Here is an 18,907-nt window from a genome sequence, read left to right as displayed (position 1 = left end):
TCCAGCAGATCGAGGGATGTGATCATTCCCCTCTACTCAGCACTGGTGAGGCCTCATTTGGAGTACTGTGTCCAGTTTTGGGCCCCACCCTACAAGGAGGATGTGGATAAATTGGAGAGAGTCCAGCGGACAGCAACAAAAATGATTAGGGGGCTGGAGCACATGACTTATGAGGAGAGGCTGAGGGAACTGAGATTGTTTAGTCTGCAGAAGAGAAGAATGAGGGGGGATTTGATAGCTGCTTTCAACTACCTGAAAGGGGGTTCCAAAGAGGATGGATCTAGACTGTTCTCAGTGGTAGAAGATGACAGAACAAGGAGTAATGGTCTCAAGTTGCAGAGCGGGAAGTTTAGGTTGGATATTAGGAAAAACTTTTTCACTAGTAGGGTGGTGAAGAACTGGAATGGGTTACCTAGGGAGGTAGTGGAATCTCCTTCCTTAGAGGTTTTTAAGGTCAGGCTTGACAAAGCCCTGGCTGGGATGATTTAGTTGGGTTTGGTCCTGCTTTGAGCAGGGGGTTGGACTAGATGACCTCCTGAGGTCCCTTCCAACCCTGAGATTCTATGATTGTATGATATTTTACACTTGCGATCTGGTCACCCTAAGTAACTGGGTGTGGCTTTGCATTGGGAGTTGCTCACGGCTGGGCTGGGCTAAGCCACGTGCTCATCTCCTGGGTGCCAATCACCTGGGCTAACGCTGCAGTGAGGCTATTTCCATAGATGCAAAACAAGATTCTGTCAGTCCTGCTCTTGGCCAGAGGCTGTCCAGAAATGCTGGGTTTAGCTCCCCTGCTCAAAGGGGCCGTTTGCTCCTGGGTGATGTAGAGAGAGGTGTTAACGTGCAACTTTCCAAGATTTAATGCTGATTTAGACCTTTTTAGATGCTTTTTATACTGAAAGGGCTGACACAAGTTATTTCTTTACCTCCCCAATACCGGAGGTCCCCTCAAGATAATCAAATACAGATGATCTGAGGCTCCATCAGTTAGGGGTTACAGCTAACATATATTCTACTGGCTGTAAAAGGTAATCAATTTGATATTTTTAAACCAGCTAATGTTAATTTCCCAGCTTTCCTGTAATCAATCAGCTCTCTCTCTACTGCAGGCTTTACGTCTTTCCATTTCTCTGCCTCCTCTTATTCTACAGTGGCATTTGTTGTTATAGTCATGGTGATATTCGTTCAGTAGATGAAATCCTGGCTCCACTGAAGTCAATGACAAAGTTCCCCTTTACTTTAGTAATAGTAATACCTAGCTCTTATCTACTGACCTTTATGAAGGAGGTCAGTTTCATCATCTCTGTTTTCCAGATGGGGAAACTGAGGCACGGAGCAGGGACGTGACTCAGCAAAGTCACCCAGCAAGCCTGTGGAAGAGCTCAGATTAGAAACCAGACCCCTTATTTTCGTGCCTATATGGGAGCTGAGCTCCTGAAAATCGAACCCTGTTTGCAGGGACTGAACTCTCCTGTAAAGGTGGCTTTAGCCTGGAATTCCCTCCAGCATGTTGCAGTGAAACAAGAAATCTGCCAACAAGAAGCTGCCACTGTGGATTGTTGTGGGGGAGGAGGGTTTATTATCGATTCTTATCACAGACTGCTTCCACATAATCATCAGCACATTGGACCTTCGCTTTCATCCAGGAGGCTTCAATGCAACAGAAAAACCAAGTCAGCTACAGGATTTATACACTAAATACTTCAAATGTGTGTGTTCTTAAAAACAGCTGTATGCTTAGCCATACCTGCTCTAATGCTATGCCTATCCCAAAGAGCGTCTAAACTACAGTGTAATCAGGGGAGTTATCTGGATTGAGAGCTAGAAACAGCAAGAACAGTTAGATGTTGCTTCTCTTTCTGAGTTAATAACCATAATCTGGGATAAATAGAGATCTGTTCTATTGCTCACTGGAGTCAATGGGAGACTTTCCATTTGACTTCAGTGGATTTGAGATCATGCCCTAAATTCTAGGATCCCGTTTTTCATGAACAACAACCCTCCTTACTTTTATTTTGCTAAAATGTCTAATGACTTAATAGAATTGTGTTAAACAAGTAATGCTTCATTTTTGCCTTTAATGGAAGGGGAGCTGAGGCGGCCATGTTTCTTGCAGGTAGGTGGCTAGTTCAGTCAGAGCCCTGCATGCTCAATGGCTATTGTGATACACTGAACAGACTCAAAGCCCCTAGAGCGGAATGGCCCTATGCTTAGGTGAGGTGTGGATCATTGGACCTGGCCTCTCTGCAGCTTGGGCCCATCTTTGACTCCTGCTTTAATTACTGGTCAATTGCCACTGCAGAGCAGTTGCTTACGCTGCAGAGATACCAAGCGAGTTCCTGTCTTCTCCTCCCCCGTTCTCTGGCTCATGATAATCTGTAGTGGTGACTGGTTGGCTCCCAAGGGAAGCTTGGTCCTGACGAAGCGTGCACTGTGCTTAGGAGGAAAGAGGCTGGCAATGGAAGGGTTTATATGCAGCAGCTGAAAGCTCTCTTGCAGAGTGCCCACTGCCCGGGATGTCTAGTCATTTTTAACTCCTGCAGCACATTTCTGAGATGCCCCCGCCAAGTCAACCCACTAAGGACCCAATCCAAAGCCCAGTGAAGTCAGCTGGAGTCTTTCCATTGGCTTATTTGGGTATTGGAGCTAGGTCTTTAGGCCTTGATGTTCTCCTACTGAATCTGGGTGTGACACAACTTTGCAGAATCTCCTCCTGTCAATGCCACCTTGGCTAGTGCCCGGTGTTGACTGCATAGCACATTCCCCTTGTCTCAGCTGATGCTGGGCAGGAATATGGTTGGCTGATGGTTGCTGGGTTTTTATTAGCCATTCTGTGAAGGTGGTACCCAGCCACCTCCCTCCCCTAAAATATTATTTGCCTCCTGCTGTGAACGGTTTGGTCTGCTTGGCTAGAATCGCAGTGTCTTTTAGCCAAGGGCGCAGGCAGGTTTAGTCATTCTAAATCTATCCCTGTGCAATTGGCCCACACATGCCAAATGTTGCATAACCCTGAACAACTTGTTACTTTTTTTCTACATTGTCCAAACTCATCCCATGTGTAATTCAGAGAGAGGCAAGGGCATTGACGCCAGGGCTGTAAATGCCTATGCACGTATGTTCTCAATTGGCACAAAGTTATTCCCACTCTATCGTTATTTGAGCCCCACCAGTGCTCTCAGAATATGAACCTCCGATCTAGGGCAAGGCCTGGAGTCTTTGCCAGGCTCAGTAAACGCTCTGTCTTAGTAAGGGGCTCACAGCTGAGCCCAAGGAAAGCTTAGGAAAAGCGAGTGTATGAGACTGACAGCTGGCTAGACTTGCCCCTAGCCCACAAGCTTCTAGTTAGCAATGAGCGTGGTGTGTCCTCCTCCTGCCCTGAGGCTCCTCATATCGTGGAGAGTCTGATGTCATAGGTGACCATGTTGAAATTGTCCCAAGCGAAGAGCTTTCTCTCCGTGGGGTTGTAGTCCACCATGCTGCTGTACCCATAGCGGTTCTCGAAGCGGATGCTCAGCGGCTCGCTGGTGCTGGTGGCCGTGTGATAGGCAAAGTTGACTGTGGCGTCTGGGGATGAGTAGCTACTGATGGTGTACAAGGTGCCACAGATCATAAAGGAGTTGGCCACGGCTTGCTTGCGGATGTTGGTTTCCCAGGTCTGCTCAACCTCCAGGGTCTCTGGCTCCAGTTTGGAGAGGACGATGGCCCCTTTGGCTTTGTCTGTGCTGTACGTCACCCACAGTCCCATCTCATCAACAGCTAAGTCAATATCTGTGTACCCACCCCAGGAATAGGGGAATTGGCCATGGTAGCCAGCACTGGGGATGTCTTTTTGGACTGTGATCGTTTCTGTCTTCAAGTCGTACTTGGCCACCGTCCTGGACTTGCGTTGCTGGAAGTACAGGGAGCCCCTGTATATGATTGCTCCGGTGCTCTCCATGGACTGGGGCAGGACGTGGACCTTGGAGGGATAGCCCTTCATGAACTGATCAGCATTGTCGTATTCAAAGACCTGGCGGATGTCAGTGCCAATGGCATCGACTCTCCAGGTGGTCTCACGGGTGTAGGGGGGAACAGGCTCTGGGTCCTTCATCCACATGCCATACTTGCCAGCAATAGTCTCAGCCCTGCGGAAGGTCACAGGTTCCCCCACCCAGACCAGCTCTCCACACCCTGCTCAAGGAAGGAAAAAAAGAGACCTTCAGTTATTCTGTCTGTCATCAGTGGCAGATTTCCTACTGAAAGGCTAAAATCCACAAAAGCCACACTTACCCAGCAATAACTAGCAGGAAAGATCATTTACTGGATTCTAAGTAAGGAAATAATTCCATGAAGCTGATGGAGATACCCCCCCTCAATTTACCAACAGCAGCCTTCCAGCACTCGTCAACACACTGGCATTGCCAAGGCTATGCTCCTGAGTAGTGCAGGCAGACAGAAAAAAGAAGAGGACAAGGAGAAAAGAAGCAGGAATGATTGTCTGTGAAGAGAGACGGGAGGTGGGGGGGGTGGGGGAAGAGGTGAATAGTTTGGAAGGGGATTTCACAGCATGGACTTTCTTGCTCAGGTGATATTTAAAGGTTTTAATGATGTGGTTAAGATGAAAGACCAAGATGTTCATTTTTCCCCCCCAAGTGGGACCTCAGCTGCAATAACCCAGGCACTGTGTTTTAATAGATCCACTTGGGTTTCCTAGTAACATTTCAGGTAGGACAGGGGAGCATCTGCAGTATGAACTCTGATCTGATGTGGCAGCTACAAAGTCTCAACCGTTAAATCCTAGTTTTAAAAATGGCTCCTGATGTCCAGCCAGTGGAAGTCAGAAGCCAAGGGTAGAAATGTCCTAGGGACTGACTTTATTTCTGAAAGGCAGAGGCTGGGTTGCAGGGCTTAGATGGACAATGTATAAAGCAGCAGCATGGAGGAAAACCGTTACAAGAAACCAGCCCAGAAGAGTAAGAGTCTTTGACCACAATGAACAAAGTCAATGAAAGGCAAGCTCAGAGGGTGCTTTAACAATTCTCCTGTCCACCATCTGCTACCACCCTGCCGTAGTTGGACTTCACCAGGCGTGTTCCTTTTGATGGCCAAAGAGGTGGTTTACAAGCAGTAGGAGGCCTTCCCTTTTCCTCTGTCATACTCCGTCTAACAGCACCAGGCACAGGTAGGTGGACTGGGAATGGACCCCAGAGCGCTTAGCTACAGGCCATTTCAACCAGCACCATCCCTTCCATCGCTCTACCTCTGGGATTAAAAAACAGGTCAGTGACCCCCTTCCAGCAATGGTGCTGACATAGCTGTGGACAGTGCCAGACTTGTCTTGGTGGAGCCCATTGTGGTGTCACACCAAAGCTGAATCCAGGTCTTGTTTCCATTGTGCATGGGCCATAAGGGCATTTTTGGTATCGCCAACCCGGCAGATTCCAAAATCCTGAGTCTGACCCTCCATGATCATGAGATTATGGTTTTAAATAACTTTTGTGGCTGCTTTCTCTTTGCCTTGGGGTTTTGGGGCCTTTTGTGGGCTCTCGCTTCACCTTTTCAAGCTTTTCTCCACTGTCATGCAGGCTGGAACCTTTTTTATTTAAAGTAAAGCTGAGCTGCTTATGCCTACAAGTGCTGGGACTTTGGGAAAACACCAAAGTGTGTGCGAAGTGACAAAAGCTGGCAGCACAGCAAGGATGCGCTAATCAAAGAAAAGTGATTCAAGTTCACAGTTTGTTGCTTAACCAATAATAACAGAAGGAAACATGGCATGGTGCCACTGACCTCATTTTAAGAGCAGCCTCCTGATTCTATTAGGTCTTACAGGTAGGGGGAAATCCCCATAAGTTCTGTACTAAGTGTTTGTGCTTTATTACTTAGAGATGGACCTGATCCCTGGGTTCCGAGTGATCCTGAATTGCAGAGTGGTGGACATGCAGACCCTGCTCTGAATTTTGTATTTGGAGTCCTCTCTGATGGAGTTGTTCAGGGATTGCCTAAGGACAGTGTCAGTGAGTGCCTGAGAGTCTCTTTTGGCCAGCTGAGTCATTTCCAGGGGACAAGTTCAGCTCTGCTCCCTTCTCTGCCATGGGGAAGACCTGGGGCTAGCCAGATTCCAGCCTGGGCTCATGCTCTGGAAGTGCGCACAGTGAGTCTGGCTGCTGGAGCAGGGGTTTGAACTCCATTCTTGGGCCTGGCACCAAGTGGCCATAACCTTGCCTGGATTGCTTGGGGTTCAGCAAAGGACAGGACAGACAGGCTGGCCAGGGTAAGGTGGGGAAGTGGGGTGAGAGAAGGAGACAGAATAAGAAGCAATGATGAAATAGAACCAGATAAAGGAGCTGAGAGGCAGAGAAGCTGATATTTCCCCAGCTAGGTTCTTCCTCGGTGCTGGCAGTGAGGGCGACAGTATTAGGAGAGAGGGTAGGGGAGGAGGAGAAGAAAAGTGACTGCAGCAATGGTGCTAGAAGGACGAGACCTAGCTGTATGAACCCCCAAGGAAGGAAAGGCATTAAGGTGATCTTTGTACCAGTGGCCCTGTCCCCAGTGGCAGGGTGGCTGGGGGAGGGGCGCTCCTCGAAGATGCTGGAAGCAGGCACCTCCATCAGCTCAGATTTCAGCTCCTGATAGTCAAAACTCTCCAGATCCCACTTGGAAACTGCAGGGCAGGATGGGAATAGACACTGTGAGGGTGATGACAGGAACATGGTGAGGACGCGGCTTGGTGGAGCGTAGAAGGGTGTGTACACACTCCTGGGCATGGTTGGATCTGCCCTCTCAGCTGGGCACACACACAAGCGCAGTTGCACACATGATTACACGCAATCTCTTTCACACACAATCAGCAATCCACTAGCCCTGCCATTAGCATGGTAATGTACATGGGTCAGAGCATGTTTCTGCCTTGTGTCCTGGGAGCTGGGGAGCAACCTTTCTTTGAATCCACATACTGCTCCTCCCTGCCCCCACATAGCAACATCAGCACTGGGTGCTGATGTCAGAACCCCATAGTAGGCGGTGGGGGGGGGAGCAAATCTGTCCCCATAGAGGTCTCCTCATCCATCCCAACTCAAACTTGGCTGGCCAGAATGGCCTCTCCCCATCATGCCAAGATCTGCCCTGTCCTGGGATAATGAGCAATTATCATTTAGTTGTTTTTTTTATCCTAGCACCTCGGAGCCCCAGTCCCACCTCAAGGCTGCATGTGTGACAGGAACTGTATGGTAGCACCTAGAAGTGCCAGTCATTGACCAGCATCCCCCTGCGCTAGGTGCTGTACATTGGGTATTACAGTAGGGCTCCTGTCCTTTGCAGTGAAAGTTCTGCTTGCAGCCGCCAGGACGGCGTGTGTGCCACAGGCGTCTCTGGCTTTGTGGATGCTTGTTATGGTTTTACACTGCTGCTGAGGTCTAGATGCAGTGTCTGAAAATCCATACCAGCTACTGGCAGGAGTATCAGATAGCTCCCCTATTTCTGCTCGCTGGTAGAAAATGAACATGCAGTGGCTTCAAAAGGGACCAACCCTGGAGCCTTTGCTTCTGTGTAAAATAAGCATTCAACTCTCCTCAGATTCCTGCTTAATGTCAGCGGGCACTGGGGCACGGCAGTGGGCAGGAAGGGTCTGTCTTTCCTTCGGAAAGTCACTGTCAGGACAAGTTCAAGGCTTGTTAGCAACATAAATCTAACTCACTGCACACCACCAGCACTGTCCTCATTCCTCTTTCATTCTGTCCACTGAGCTTGTCTGTTCCATGTGTGAGACAAGGCAGCGCATTGGAGCTAACTGGTGTCTCGCTGGCTGAATGGTGCCAGGGGACTCAAGGCAGACTCAGTGAGGAGGGGCAGTAGGGAAAGGAGCTAGGCTGTACAGCTGTAGCTGTAGCAAAATCTAGTGCCTTGGGGTTCCTCTTACAGGGTCCCAGAGGAACATGATTCTAATTGTAAGCATGTTGCAGTGACTCTTGTTCCCCTCTGGATGAATGTTATAGAAAATAAATTATCTTTAATACAGGTAACACTAGGAGACTAACAACTTGGATAACATCCCCAGCATTACATGGAGAATTCCAACTGACAGGTCAGGTCCAGCTATTTATTACACATCATAAACTGTTTTAACTTAGACATGCTGGAAATCCAAAGGGCGGAGAAAGCAATGGCAAACTCCCACAGGCTACTTGGTCTTTTGAACCAATCTCTTCAGCTCCCAGTGCCGGGGGTGGGGCTGCTCAGCATACAATGAGATTTCAAACAGAGATCTGACCAGTTGCAGGGGTGGATTTTAAAACTCCCTCTGGAGCAAAGTTAGGCCATCGCTGAGGGCTTTTAGCATCGGATGTCTGCCCAGCGGTGGGACGAAAGGAGCTACGCAGTATAAATGCAAGACACCATAGTTATGAGCTTGACGGTCATAACTTCTCACAATTCCTTGTTTGATTCTAATGCTTGGCAAAGTGTTGTGACCAGGGTCCTAGCGAGGGCCAGTTATGGTCACTTAATGAGGGTGAACTGCAAAAAATGGGGCAGCCAAACCCCAAAAAGCTGGTGGATATTCCAATACTTACATTTACCAAGCCAGCATAAAACAGCTTCTTTATTACCTTACTGGTTACTCCGAAGTCCAAACACCACGGTTCCCTTAAAGTGACCCAGCTTCCATCCAGGTGCCCACGTGAGATGTGATGAAAATTTCTGTAAATCTTATTTCATCATATAAAAGAAAAGGTTCTACCAATCCCAAAGGATTGGACACATTACCTCCTAGGTTACTGAATATTCCAGATCTTACCCAAATGTACTCTACAGCCAATTCTTATTAACTAAACTAAAATTTATTAAAAAACAAAAGATAGAGAATGGTTAAAAAATCATTATACATTGAGGTTTAGATTGATAGCGGAGATGGTGAACTTTGTAATTGCAAAGAGTTCCTTTAGAAGTCTGTTCATAGGTTACAGTCCAATGTCTAAACATCATATTCAGGGTGTACCAGCATAACTGGGACCTCAGTCTTGTGACTCAAACTTCCCCAAATGAAGCTTAAACAAATCTGAGACGACAGAATCAGGACCCAAGGTGTTTTTATACAATTTCATGTCCTCTTTGACAAGCTGGGAGTTCCTCCAGGAACAAAAGGTAATTTGGATGACTGTAAAGTATTGGTGATGGACCTCCTTAACTATAGAATTAACATAAGGCAATTTGCTTGTTCCTCCACCATTCACAGTATATTTCAAAGAGAGATGAATACCGAGATATCCTGTGTTTACAATTCATTTAAATGCTGGGATGTTCTTTTGATCACTGAACTATCAGAATACAGTGTAGATAGGGACTGTTGATTATGTTGTGGACCCTATGCGCGCGTGCGCACACACACTCACACTCACACTCACACTCACACTCACACTCACACTCACACTCACTCTCTCTCTCTCTCTCTCTCTCTCTCTCTCTCTCACTATCTCCCCACATGTCTTTTGAGGGTTATTTAATTTGCAGGATGTTTAACCCGTTCTGGCCATGCGTCACAGTTGTACTTTCAGCTTCCCTTGAAGGGAAAACCTTACAACTAACTCATTTCTGCATAGTACACCCTCCTGCTTTACGCCTGGCATTACTTTAGGGCTGGAAAACCTCCCTAGGGGCTCATTAGCAGTAGCTGACTCCAGCCGCCGGTATTTCAAAATTGGCCCTGGGACAAACTGACCAGCAGCTGTCTTTCCAGAAAATGAACCCAGACTTGCAGCGGGGAGGGGAAATACACTTGCCCTGTAGTTTAAAAAGCAATCATTCCACAGGCTCTCTACAAAGTGCAGCCAAAGAGCCTGGGTTTCTCATTCTTTGGCCATGCGAGCCCCAAGTAGGCAGGGCACATAAGGGTGCCTAACTTTAAGCATGTGAGTAATCCATTGAGATCTTGCATCTGAAGAAGTGGGTATTCACCCACGAAAGCTCATGCTGCAGAACGTCTGTTAGTCTATAAGGTGCCACAGGATTCTTTGTTGCTCTTCCATTGAGATCAATGAGACTACCTGTGTGTTCAAAATTAGGCCTGTACTTAAGTGATTTGTGGCCATGGAGAATAATTTTACACAGGGGTATTAGAGAAGGGGCTATATATCACCAAGTGTGTGTGTGCTATCTGAACATGGATCTCAGTTTTACAGCTAGATCCTCCCTATAAATGAGTCAAACTCAATTCTGCTGGTCCTAAAAAGACCCACAGAACAGAAATCTGCTTTCAGGGGCTGGCTCAGGTTTGCCAATACTTTTGGCCAGCAAAATATTGGCATTTCCCTCTTGACCACAGTGCCTCTTACAGTGTTGGAAGAGAACTGCAGGCTAATTGGACTCACCCAAAGGTTTAGTCTGACAAGTGGTGGTGGTGGTATGGGCCAGGGGGCCATCTTTGCTGGTTACTCCTCGGGCCACAGATCAGCCCATTCAGCCCTGAGCTATGATAGCACAGGAGAAAATGGATATCTCACCAGCACCAGTGTGAAAAGCTGAACAGCGCTCACTTTGCAGCAGGGTTCCATCTCAATGCTGAGTGATAATCCTTCCCCACCCACCAAAGGTGCAGGAGGCCTTCTCCACCCCCCGCAGGGTTTAGCTGGGCTTTGTGGGCACTGCATGGATGCTGATTCTCAGTATCCTGTGTCCATCAGCACCAGAGACCAACAACATTGCGCTCCATTGTGGGTGGAGCCCATCTTTCTGGCTCTCCATCCCCCTCTAGTGGCTGGCCTACGTAGGGATTTATGAATCAGCTACTAGCTTTGAGCTAATAGAGCGGGGGCTTTAGCTCAGGTAGTCAAGGGTTGCAGTTTGCAGTTCCTAAGGCCCCCTGGGTTCAATCTCCACTCTCAATTATCTGCCCTCGCCCTGAGAGTTGGGGAGGCATGCAGGCACAGCCCCAGAACAACAGTAGAGGACGCAAGGTGCCTAACTGCTAGCCCAGCAAGGCCAATATATGTTCGGTTTTTCAGATGATGCTGGAACGGTTAAGAGGGGGATAAAGTGGAAATAAAGTTTATTTATTTTGCTGCTGTTAGCAGGTCCTTGTGGTCCTTAAGGGAAACTCAGATCAGTTACAGCCTGGCTGTCTGAGTCAGCCGAGGCCAAGGGAATTCTGGGGCTTATAGTTCTCACAGGAAGTATGGGATGCTAGGCAACAGCAAGGCCTGCTGGGAAATGGGATGAGGCTATAAAAGAGCATTCTTCTGCTCAGGCAGTAGGAGTCTGAGAGTGGGAATAGTTGTTGGATGTAGTGGGTGTTTTGGGCAAGTGCCCTGACAGGGGCCAGCAGGGGCTCTGTGGCCAGTCCAGGGAGGGGGTGGGTTGGAAAATGAGTGGAAAGGGCTGGAAAAAGAAGGCCTAGAGCAGCAGTTCTCAAACTGTGGGTTGTGACCCCAAAGTGGGTTGTGACCCTGTTTTAATGGGGTCACCAGGGCTGATGTTAGACTTGCTGAGGCCTGGGCCTGAAGCCAAAGTCTGAGCCCCACCGCCCAGGGTGGAAGCTGAAGCCAAACTGATTCAGCCCTGGGCGGTGGGGCTCAGCTTTCTGCTTCAGCCCTGGATGGTGGGGCTCAGTTTCTAGCCTCCCTGCCCAGAGCTGCAGCCCTCAAGCTTTGCCCCTTCCCGTGCAGGGTGGTAGGGGTTGGGCTTTGGCCTTGCTGCTGGGGATAGTAGAGCTCAGGCTTCAATCCCCCTTCCTGGGGTCATGGAGTAATTTTTATTGTCAGAAGGGGGTCATGGTGCAATGAAGTTTGAGAACCCCTGGTCTAGAGGATGGGGGCTGTGAAGAGGGAGGGATGAAAGCAAGAGAAGGAAAGAGCCTGAGCTAGAGAAGTGGGGTGAGTTTGAGGCCTAGTGTGTGCAGCTGATCTAAGGGCTTCCAGAGAGGGCAAGAGGAAGCCCCCCCTTTGCTCTCCTATATTGAGGTGGGAAGCCAGGGCAGACTCTTGGGGAGAACAAAGGCCCAAGACTCTTCTCAAGAAAAGAGCCCAGGGAGTGCAAAGTGCGCTGTGGAAAGGGAGATGGAGACTGTCCTCCGAGGGCAATGGAAGCGAGGCCACGCCAGAGAGGTAAGCCAGACTCCTGCACACCTACTAATGTTGTGAGCTAAAGTCACCCTGGTGTGCAGGTTTCACCCCTCTGACCCCATGGGAGCGGTCACTCTGGAGGGGAGCACCTCCTGTGGGCAGGCAGGTGGTATTGCACCAGGCTCTCAGTGTGAAAGCAAGGCAAGGCGAGCAGCCTCCTGTTGTGCATGGTGCCAGGAGCACTAGAAACAGTTCAGGGTGTGTGGTTTGATAAGAGAGCAGGGGTGTTGCAGACACCTATCTGCAGTAGGGGTGCAGGAGTGGGGCCCTCTTCCATGGCAGTGGGGAGGGCTTTGTCATACTTTGGCTCCTGGTGTGTGTGGAGTTCTCTGCCTTCGAGGACTATGCCAGCTCAGGGGCTCCCTAAATCAACTTGAGAGACACCTGCTGGGCTGAGTTATTGGGATGGTATATGTGCAAACAGCAGTGATAGCTGGCTGGAAAGGTATGGGCACTGAACTCAGCCAGGTCTGAGGGAGAGGAAGAGAGGTGTCCTGTCCTGGGGTGTGTCTAAGCCACAAAAGGAAACAGGTTGCCGACTGCTTGAAGTAAAGGAGTTTCCCAGGGATTCACTTCCTCCTTCCCCTGCCTCACTCCCAATACAGTCAAGTCACTGACTGGAATGACTCCAAGGGGCAGAAGGGCTGTGAGGGGCTGCTGTCAGGGCACATGACTGACTATGGTGCTAGGACGTGATCGCTCTGGAGCGTGGTTGCACTTCCTTGTGCTATGCGGAGAGGTTAATGGAGCCTGACGGACCCACAGGTCCCACAGCCAGGGGCGGCTCTACCTTTTTGGCCGCCCCAAGCAGTCATGCGCGGGAGGCGCCCCGGAGCCGGGAGCAGCGGACCTCCCACGGGCATGACTGCAGAGGGACCGCTGGTCCCGCGTGGCTCGGCTGGACCTCCCGCGGCTGCGGACGGTTCGCGGGTCCGGCGGCTCTGCTTGAGCTGCCGCAGTCATACCTGCGGGAGGTCCAACCGAGCCGCGGGACGAGCGCCCCCTCCGCAGGCATGACTGCGGCAGGTCCGCCGGCCCAGCCTGCCGCCCCCTCCCGGCTGCAGAGGACGGGCCGCTCCTCGGCTCACAGCGGCAGGATGAGCTGGGGCCCCAGCCTTTTGCCGCCCCCTAGATTTTGCCGCCCTAGGCACCAGCTTGTTTTGCTGGTGCCTAGAGCCGCCCCTGCCCACAGCCACCCAGCCCTGTGGCCAGTCTCCTTCCCAGAATGAATTAACTCCACTGGCCAGAACAGAGATGCTAAGAAACCCTCAGCACTTTACTCTGTTCTGATCAGGGGCAGGGGCAGATTTTAAGTGTCCCTCTCCCCAAAGCTTTGAGCGGGGGGGGGCGGGGTTTGGGATTCCAGGCTTCTGTTCAGGTCTGGTTTTAAGGGAAACCCTTAGAACAGGGCCCCAGAGGTAGGTGTAGCAGGACAATGGGCCAGTCGAGTGTCAGAACACTTTAATCACTGGACAGGGCACCATGATCCTCTTTCTTGCTGGGTAGTTTCTACTTTGCAACCAGGGATCCATCAGGGCTGCTCTTGATTATCCCCTCCTGGCTTGGCCAAGTTCTAAGCTAGAAATGGCTGCAGGGAGAAATGCACGTTATGGTGTAACTTCACCTTAAGGTGCCTATGGCTTGTGTGGGGGTATTTGACATCTCAGGATCCCTGAGATGAAGCAGCAATTCTGTATTTGCCCAGATGAGCTGAAGATGAGACACTTTACAATGGTTCCTGTGACGGCAGCGTGGTGGATTGGTGACTTGGGTGGCACTTCTGTGGACACCGCTGGATGTGGGGAAATAGAGGGAGCTGGACCATGAGCTGGTGTAAATCAACCAAGCTCCTTCGATCTATCCCAGCTGAGGGGCTAGCCCCCTGCATTTTCCTAGCCACAAAACAATATGTGCATTTCTCAGCCTTGAGGACTCTCTTATTCAGATTAAGGAAACAAACAAGATCTCCAGGGGAGAGGGAGAGCACACAGCAGTCTGCTCAGTAACACTCTGCAGCTGAACAGAAACACAAAATGACAGCTGCCCCTCAAGGACAGCTGTATTCCCAGTGCCGTACTGATTTGTGTTAAGGTTCCAGTCATATCTTCAGAAGCGGCCACTGAGTTTGTGTTGGCCTTTGGCTGTGTGGGAGTCCTGTGCGCCCCTTGTCAGGAAGGGCAGCGCGCGGCAGCTCATCGTCTATGGTTGGCCCGCTAGAGTGCCTAGTGGTCTGGGCATGATGTCATGGGGTGGAAAGTGTGGCTGAGCAGGGCTGGGCTCACTGGATGGAGCTCGAACGGCGCTGAGCGTCTCAGATACCTGCAGTGGGACAGGCGCAGCAGGATCTGGGTCCTCAGAGGGACAGGACTCGCTCTTGGAGTGATTCAGCCCTTTTGTGCAGAGGCTGCAAAGCAGCCTAAGGGCCCCCTCGGGAATATCCCTGCATGGAGGAGGGCACAGCTGCTGTGGCTGGCTATGTGCATCCCTCCTACAGGGTCCACTGGTGTGGGAGACATGTTAGGGGCTGGGATTGGGGTGGGGATGGCATGGCTGAGGCTTTCCCATAGCACTGACTCTGTGGGTGCTCCAGGCTCAAGCACCCACTTAAAAAAAATAGGGGTTGCTCAGCACCTGCAGGGCTGGATTAATTTTCTGTGCGCCCCAATGCCTGGACTGTGGCCCTTCCCCCTGTTCCACCTGTGCTCTGTCCCAAGCCCTTGTCCTGGCTCAGCCTCTTTCCACCCTGAGTCTCCACCCACACTGAGCCTCTCTGCCCTGAGGCCCCGCCCCTGCTTAGTCTCTTTGCCCCAAGGCCCCTCCACCCCGAGGTCCCGTCCCCGCTTAGCTTCTTCCTCCCCGAGGCCTAGGGTGACCAGGTGTCCGGTTTTCAACCAGAACACCCGGTCGAAAAGGGTTGGTGGCAGCTCCGGTCAGCACTGCTGACTGGGCCGTTAAAAGTCCGGTCAGCAGTGTTGCGGTGCTAAGGCAGGCTAGTCCCTACCTGGGCTGGGACACCGCGCTGCGCCCCGGAAGCGGCCAGCAGGTTCGGCCCCTAGGTGGGAGAGCCACGGGGCTCCGCGCACTGCCCCTGCCCCAAGCACCAGCTCTTCACTCCCATTGGCTGGAAACCAGAGCCTCCTCCCACATCCTGAACCCCTCATCCCCAGCTCCACCCTAGAGCCCTGACTCCCTCCTGCACCCCAACCCCCGCCTCAACCTGCAGCTCCCTCCTGCACTCCAAATCCCTCATCCCCAGCCTGGAGCCCCCTCCTGCACCCCAAACCCTTCGTCCCCCATCCCACCCTCAGCTGGAGCCCTCACCCCCTCCCACACCCCAACTCCCTGCCCCAGCCCGGAGCCCCCTCCCACACCCTGAACCCCTCATTTCTGTCCCCACCCCAGAGCCTGCACCCCCATTTAGACCCCTCACCTTCTCCCGCACCACTGCCACAGCCCAGTGAAAGCGAGTGAGGGTGAGGGAGAGTGAGACACCGAGGGAGGTGAAATGTAGTGAGCGGGAGTGGGACCTCTGGGAAGGGGTGGGGCCTCGGTGCAGGGGCAGGCCTAGGGTGTTCAGTTTTGTGCCAATAGAAAGTTGGAAACCCTACTGCGGCCCTGCCCACCACTTGCAGGGGCAGGCAGGGGCGGAGAGGCACCCACCAGCAAAACCAAAAGTCAGCACCTGTGGGCTTTCCTATGCCCCAGTTATCATCAGGAGACATAACCTGCAGGAGAGTTGCTACAGCTGGGATGCTAGTTAGGGCTCCCATAGGGCTGCTCCGACCTGCACTGCAGGTCCAGCACTTCCCCTTTTTGGGGTGTCTGGGAACTGGGAAGTCACTGCTCCCATCCCAAGACTCCATGGGAGGCAGGTGAAGCTTCCCCTGGGGGAGGCTAGCTCCCTGTCCCTCCTCTTCCGCTTGCAGCCTCACCCACACTCCACCCTCCCCACTCATCATGTGCATCCCTCCTCTCCTCCTCCACCCTCCTCCACCCTCAGATCCCCCACCACTGCTTGCCACATGCATCCCTCCTTCCTCTCCTCCCCCCACCTCTCCACTTGAGCAGCGGCCAAGCAGGGCAGTGGGGAGAGAACGCAGCAAGCAGCAACGGCCAGGCCGAGCGGGGAGAGGGCCAATGGGTGAGTAGAGGAGGAACTACGATGACTAGATAGCAAGTGTGAAAAATTGGGACAGAGGGTGGGGGGTAAATAGGAGCTATATAAGAAAAAGCCCCAAATATCGGGACATCTGGTCACCCTAGGAGGAACCAGTGAGCAGTGGCGGGGACCTCCAGAGTGAGGGGGTGGAGTGCTGGAGAGGAGCAGCCAGGCAGCGGCGGGTGAAGAAAGCTGAGCTTTATATACGCCATGCAGGTTTCTGGGCGGCTGAGGAGGTAATATCTGCTACTTAGTGTCCGGGTTCACCCATAATCTCCCTGGGGAGTCCAAGGGACCCCGGTAGCTGAGTAGCAGATACCGCCTCCTCAGCCGCCTGGGGAAACTGCATGATGCATAATAAATAAGCAAAAACTTCCAGCGGAAACCCTTCCCAGCAGGGAGGGAAAGAAGCGGGGCCATCATGGCCCAGGTGTCTGGCAGCAGGGTGGCGGTGGCTGTGCCAGGGGAGGCTCAGCACGTTCACAGGGAGGAATCGGGGTCTCACTGAGGTTGCAATGTCCTCTGCCCAGCAGCAAGGTTTCTAGGTTCTTTCCCGGCGGGAAGCTCTGTTTAATGCCCAAGATGCTTGCACTTGCGGTGTCTGTCCTATTGCTCCCATCTCGGGTAAGAGGTGTAGCCTACTGGCTCCCAACTCCATTAATCCCACGTGTCCCAGGCTGCATAGCACAGGAATGGGTCCTCTCCTGCCAGTGGGCTGGTGGAGAAGGGGAAAGGAATTGGAAGGGCAACGGTGAACTAAGCACGTTGGGGAGAAAGAGATGGGGGAGAAAGCAACAGTACAGCTTAGGATATAGTCCCTGGGGCAGGGACAGATAGACGGACACCTGCACAAAGGCACAGCAGAGGGAATGCCAAATAAAGGCACTTCTGGGCATCTATCTGTTGGAGCCAGCTTGTCGGTGGGCTTGGCTGCAGCCGAGGGACTGTGCGTGCATATTGTAACTCTTTCCCTTCTCTGCAGCGGGAGCTGGGCTCTGGCACTAAGTTCAGATCTGGGTCTGAACTCCCTCGAAGTGTGGGGGCATCTGGGCCTGGGCCTATCTCTAGCTAGAGCCTCAGCCCTCTTGGGAAGGTGGCTCCTGGAGTCTCTTGCTGTTGATTGTTGCTACTGAAGCAGCTGGAAGCTCCAAAGGGGATCACAACCCCATTGGGTTAGCTACACGCAGCGAGACGGCCCCTGCACCAGAAAGTCTACCATCCCAGAGGACGAGAAAAAGAATGGGAGACAGATTAAGTGATGTGCCAAAAAGTCTGTGGTAGAGCTGGTATTTGATGCCAGGTCTCCTGGCTCCCAGTCCAGTGCATTAACAACCATCCTTTCCCTTCCAGACAATCAGGGCTGGCTCCAGGGGTTTTGCCGCCCCAGCAGCCAAAAAAAAAAAAAAAAAAAGCCGCGATCCTGATCTGTGGCAATTCAGCAGGAGGTCCTTCGCTCCGAGCGGGAGTGAGGGACCCTCTGCCGAATTGCCGTCGAATACCTGAAAGTGCCGCCCCACTCCAGAGTTGCCGCCCCAAGCACCTGCTTGATAAGCTGGTGCCTGGAGCCGGCCCTGCAGACAATGGTCTAAGGACAGAAATCGAGGCAAGGGAGACTTATTTCCCACACCCCAACTGTACGCTCCAAGGGACAGCCACACACGTCCAGGTGCAGACTCTGCACGGGCATCCTCTGCTGCAAAGGAGACAGCGAGCCCGTGTGGCCTACTGGGGCTCAAAGAGCTGAACCAGGTGTAAGGGAAACTCAGTGAGAGACTGGGTAAGTTCCCATGAACCTTACCTTCTTGGGAGCCTTGGTGGGAGTCCTGGGCGGGTGCCTCGCTGACCTGGTGACGCTGGCTGGCCCTCAGCCGAACTATCTCCTGCGTGCTGCTCTCCAGCCTCCTTCCCAGCTCAGCTTTTTCCTGCTCCAGTCGCCTCTTCTCCTCTTCCAGAAAGGACTTCTCCTGCCCAAGGGTGCTGTAGGCAGCCTCCAGCCTGCTGATTTGAGACTCCTGCTGGGCTTTCTCCATCCTCAGCCTATCCAGCTCTCTCTGGAGCTCTGCAGCGGAAGCGGGGGAGCCCCCTGCACCCAGCGCCACATGCAGCTGGGTCACCAAGTTCTCCAGGAGGCTCAGCCTGGCCTTGGCTGACTCCAGCTCCGAGCGCTGCACGTTGCTCTCCCTCTGGAGCTCCCGGATGGCTGATGTTGCCTGGCCCAGTTCTGGACAGCTGGCTTCATTGGGGCTGGGGACAGCAAATGAGTAGATGCATCTACCGTTCCTGTCATTGGCTCTCCTTAGATGGACCGTACTCCCCAGAGCCACGCGGGCCAGGCCCACTGACAGCAACAGCCAAACCACGAGCGTCTTTGCTATGGATGCTGCCCCCATCAGCACGGCACACGGTACCCGTCGGTGCCTGGGAGAGGAGAGCTGCTTCCTGAGCTGCTGGCTACTGAGTGAGGGATGCCCGCCAGCTCACCGGAGCTTCATTTATACAGCTGGGACTCGGGGCAGGCGGAGGGAGAGGGTTGCTGTGCCAGAGCCCTGGAATAACAGGAACCTCCCAGAGCTGGCTTTAGAATTTCTTAAAGGAACAGCATCTCCGATCCCCACCTTCCCTGCTGCTCGCAGCCGGACTTTTAGCAAAGAGTGCGGTT

The 18,907-nt window shown here is 52.2% G+C and overlaps 1 protein-coding gene across 2 annotated transcripts; it reads right to left on the bottom strand.

Moving 5' to 3' along the window:
• Nucleotides 1–1,564: 1,564 nt before the first annotated feature.
• On the bottom strand, nt 1,565–18,638 carry MYOC (myocilin). Of its 2 annotated transcripts, XM_039486764.1 has the most exons (3): nt 18,047–18,638; nt 6,512–6,640; nt 1,565–4,170 (listed from the first exon to the last, which is right to left on the bottom strand). In XM_039486764.1, exons 1-3 carry the CDS (start codon nt 18,636–18,638, stop codon nt 3,386–3,388), a joined length of 1,506 nt encoding a protein of 501 aa, XP_039342698.1. In that variant the 3' UTR covers nt 1,565–3,385. The 2 variants fall into 2 exon arrangements, with proteins under 2 accessions (XP_039342698.1, XP_039342697.1); XM_039486763.1 differs by lacking the exon at nt 6,512–6,640.
• Nucleotides 18,639–18,907: the final 269 nt, after the last annotated feature.

This window comes from Mauremys reevesii, linkage group 8 (genome assembly GCF_016161935.1).
Source record: "Mauremys reevesii isolate NIE-2019 linkage group 8, ASM1616193v1, whole genome shotgun sequence".
NCBI classification, from domain to species: Eukaryota; Metazoa; Chordata; order Testudines; family Geoemydidae; genus Mauremys; species Mauremys reevesii.
Note: the sequence above shows the minus strand (reverse complement) of the source record. Positions and strands in the feature narration are given on the sequence as shown.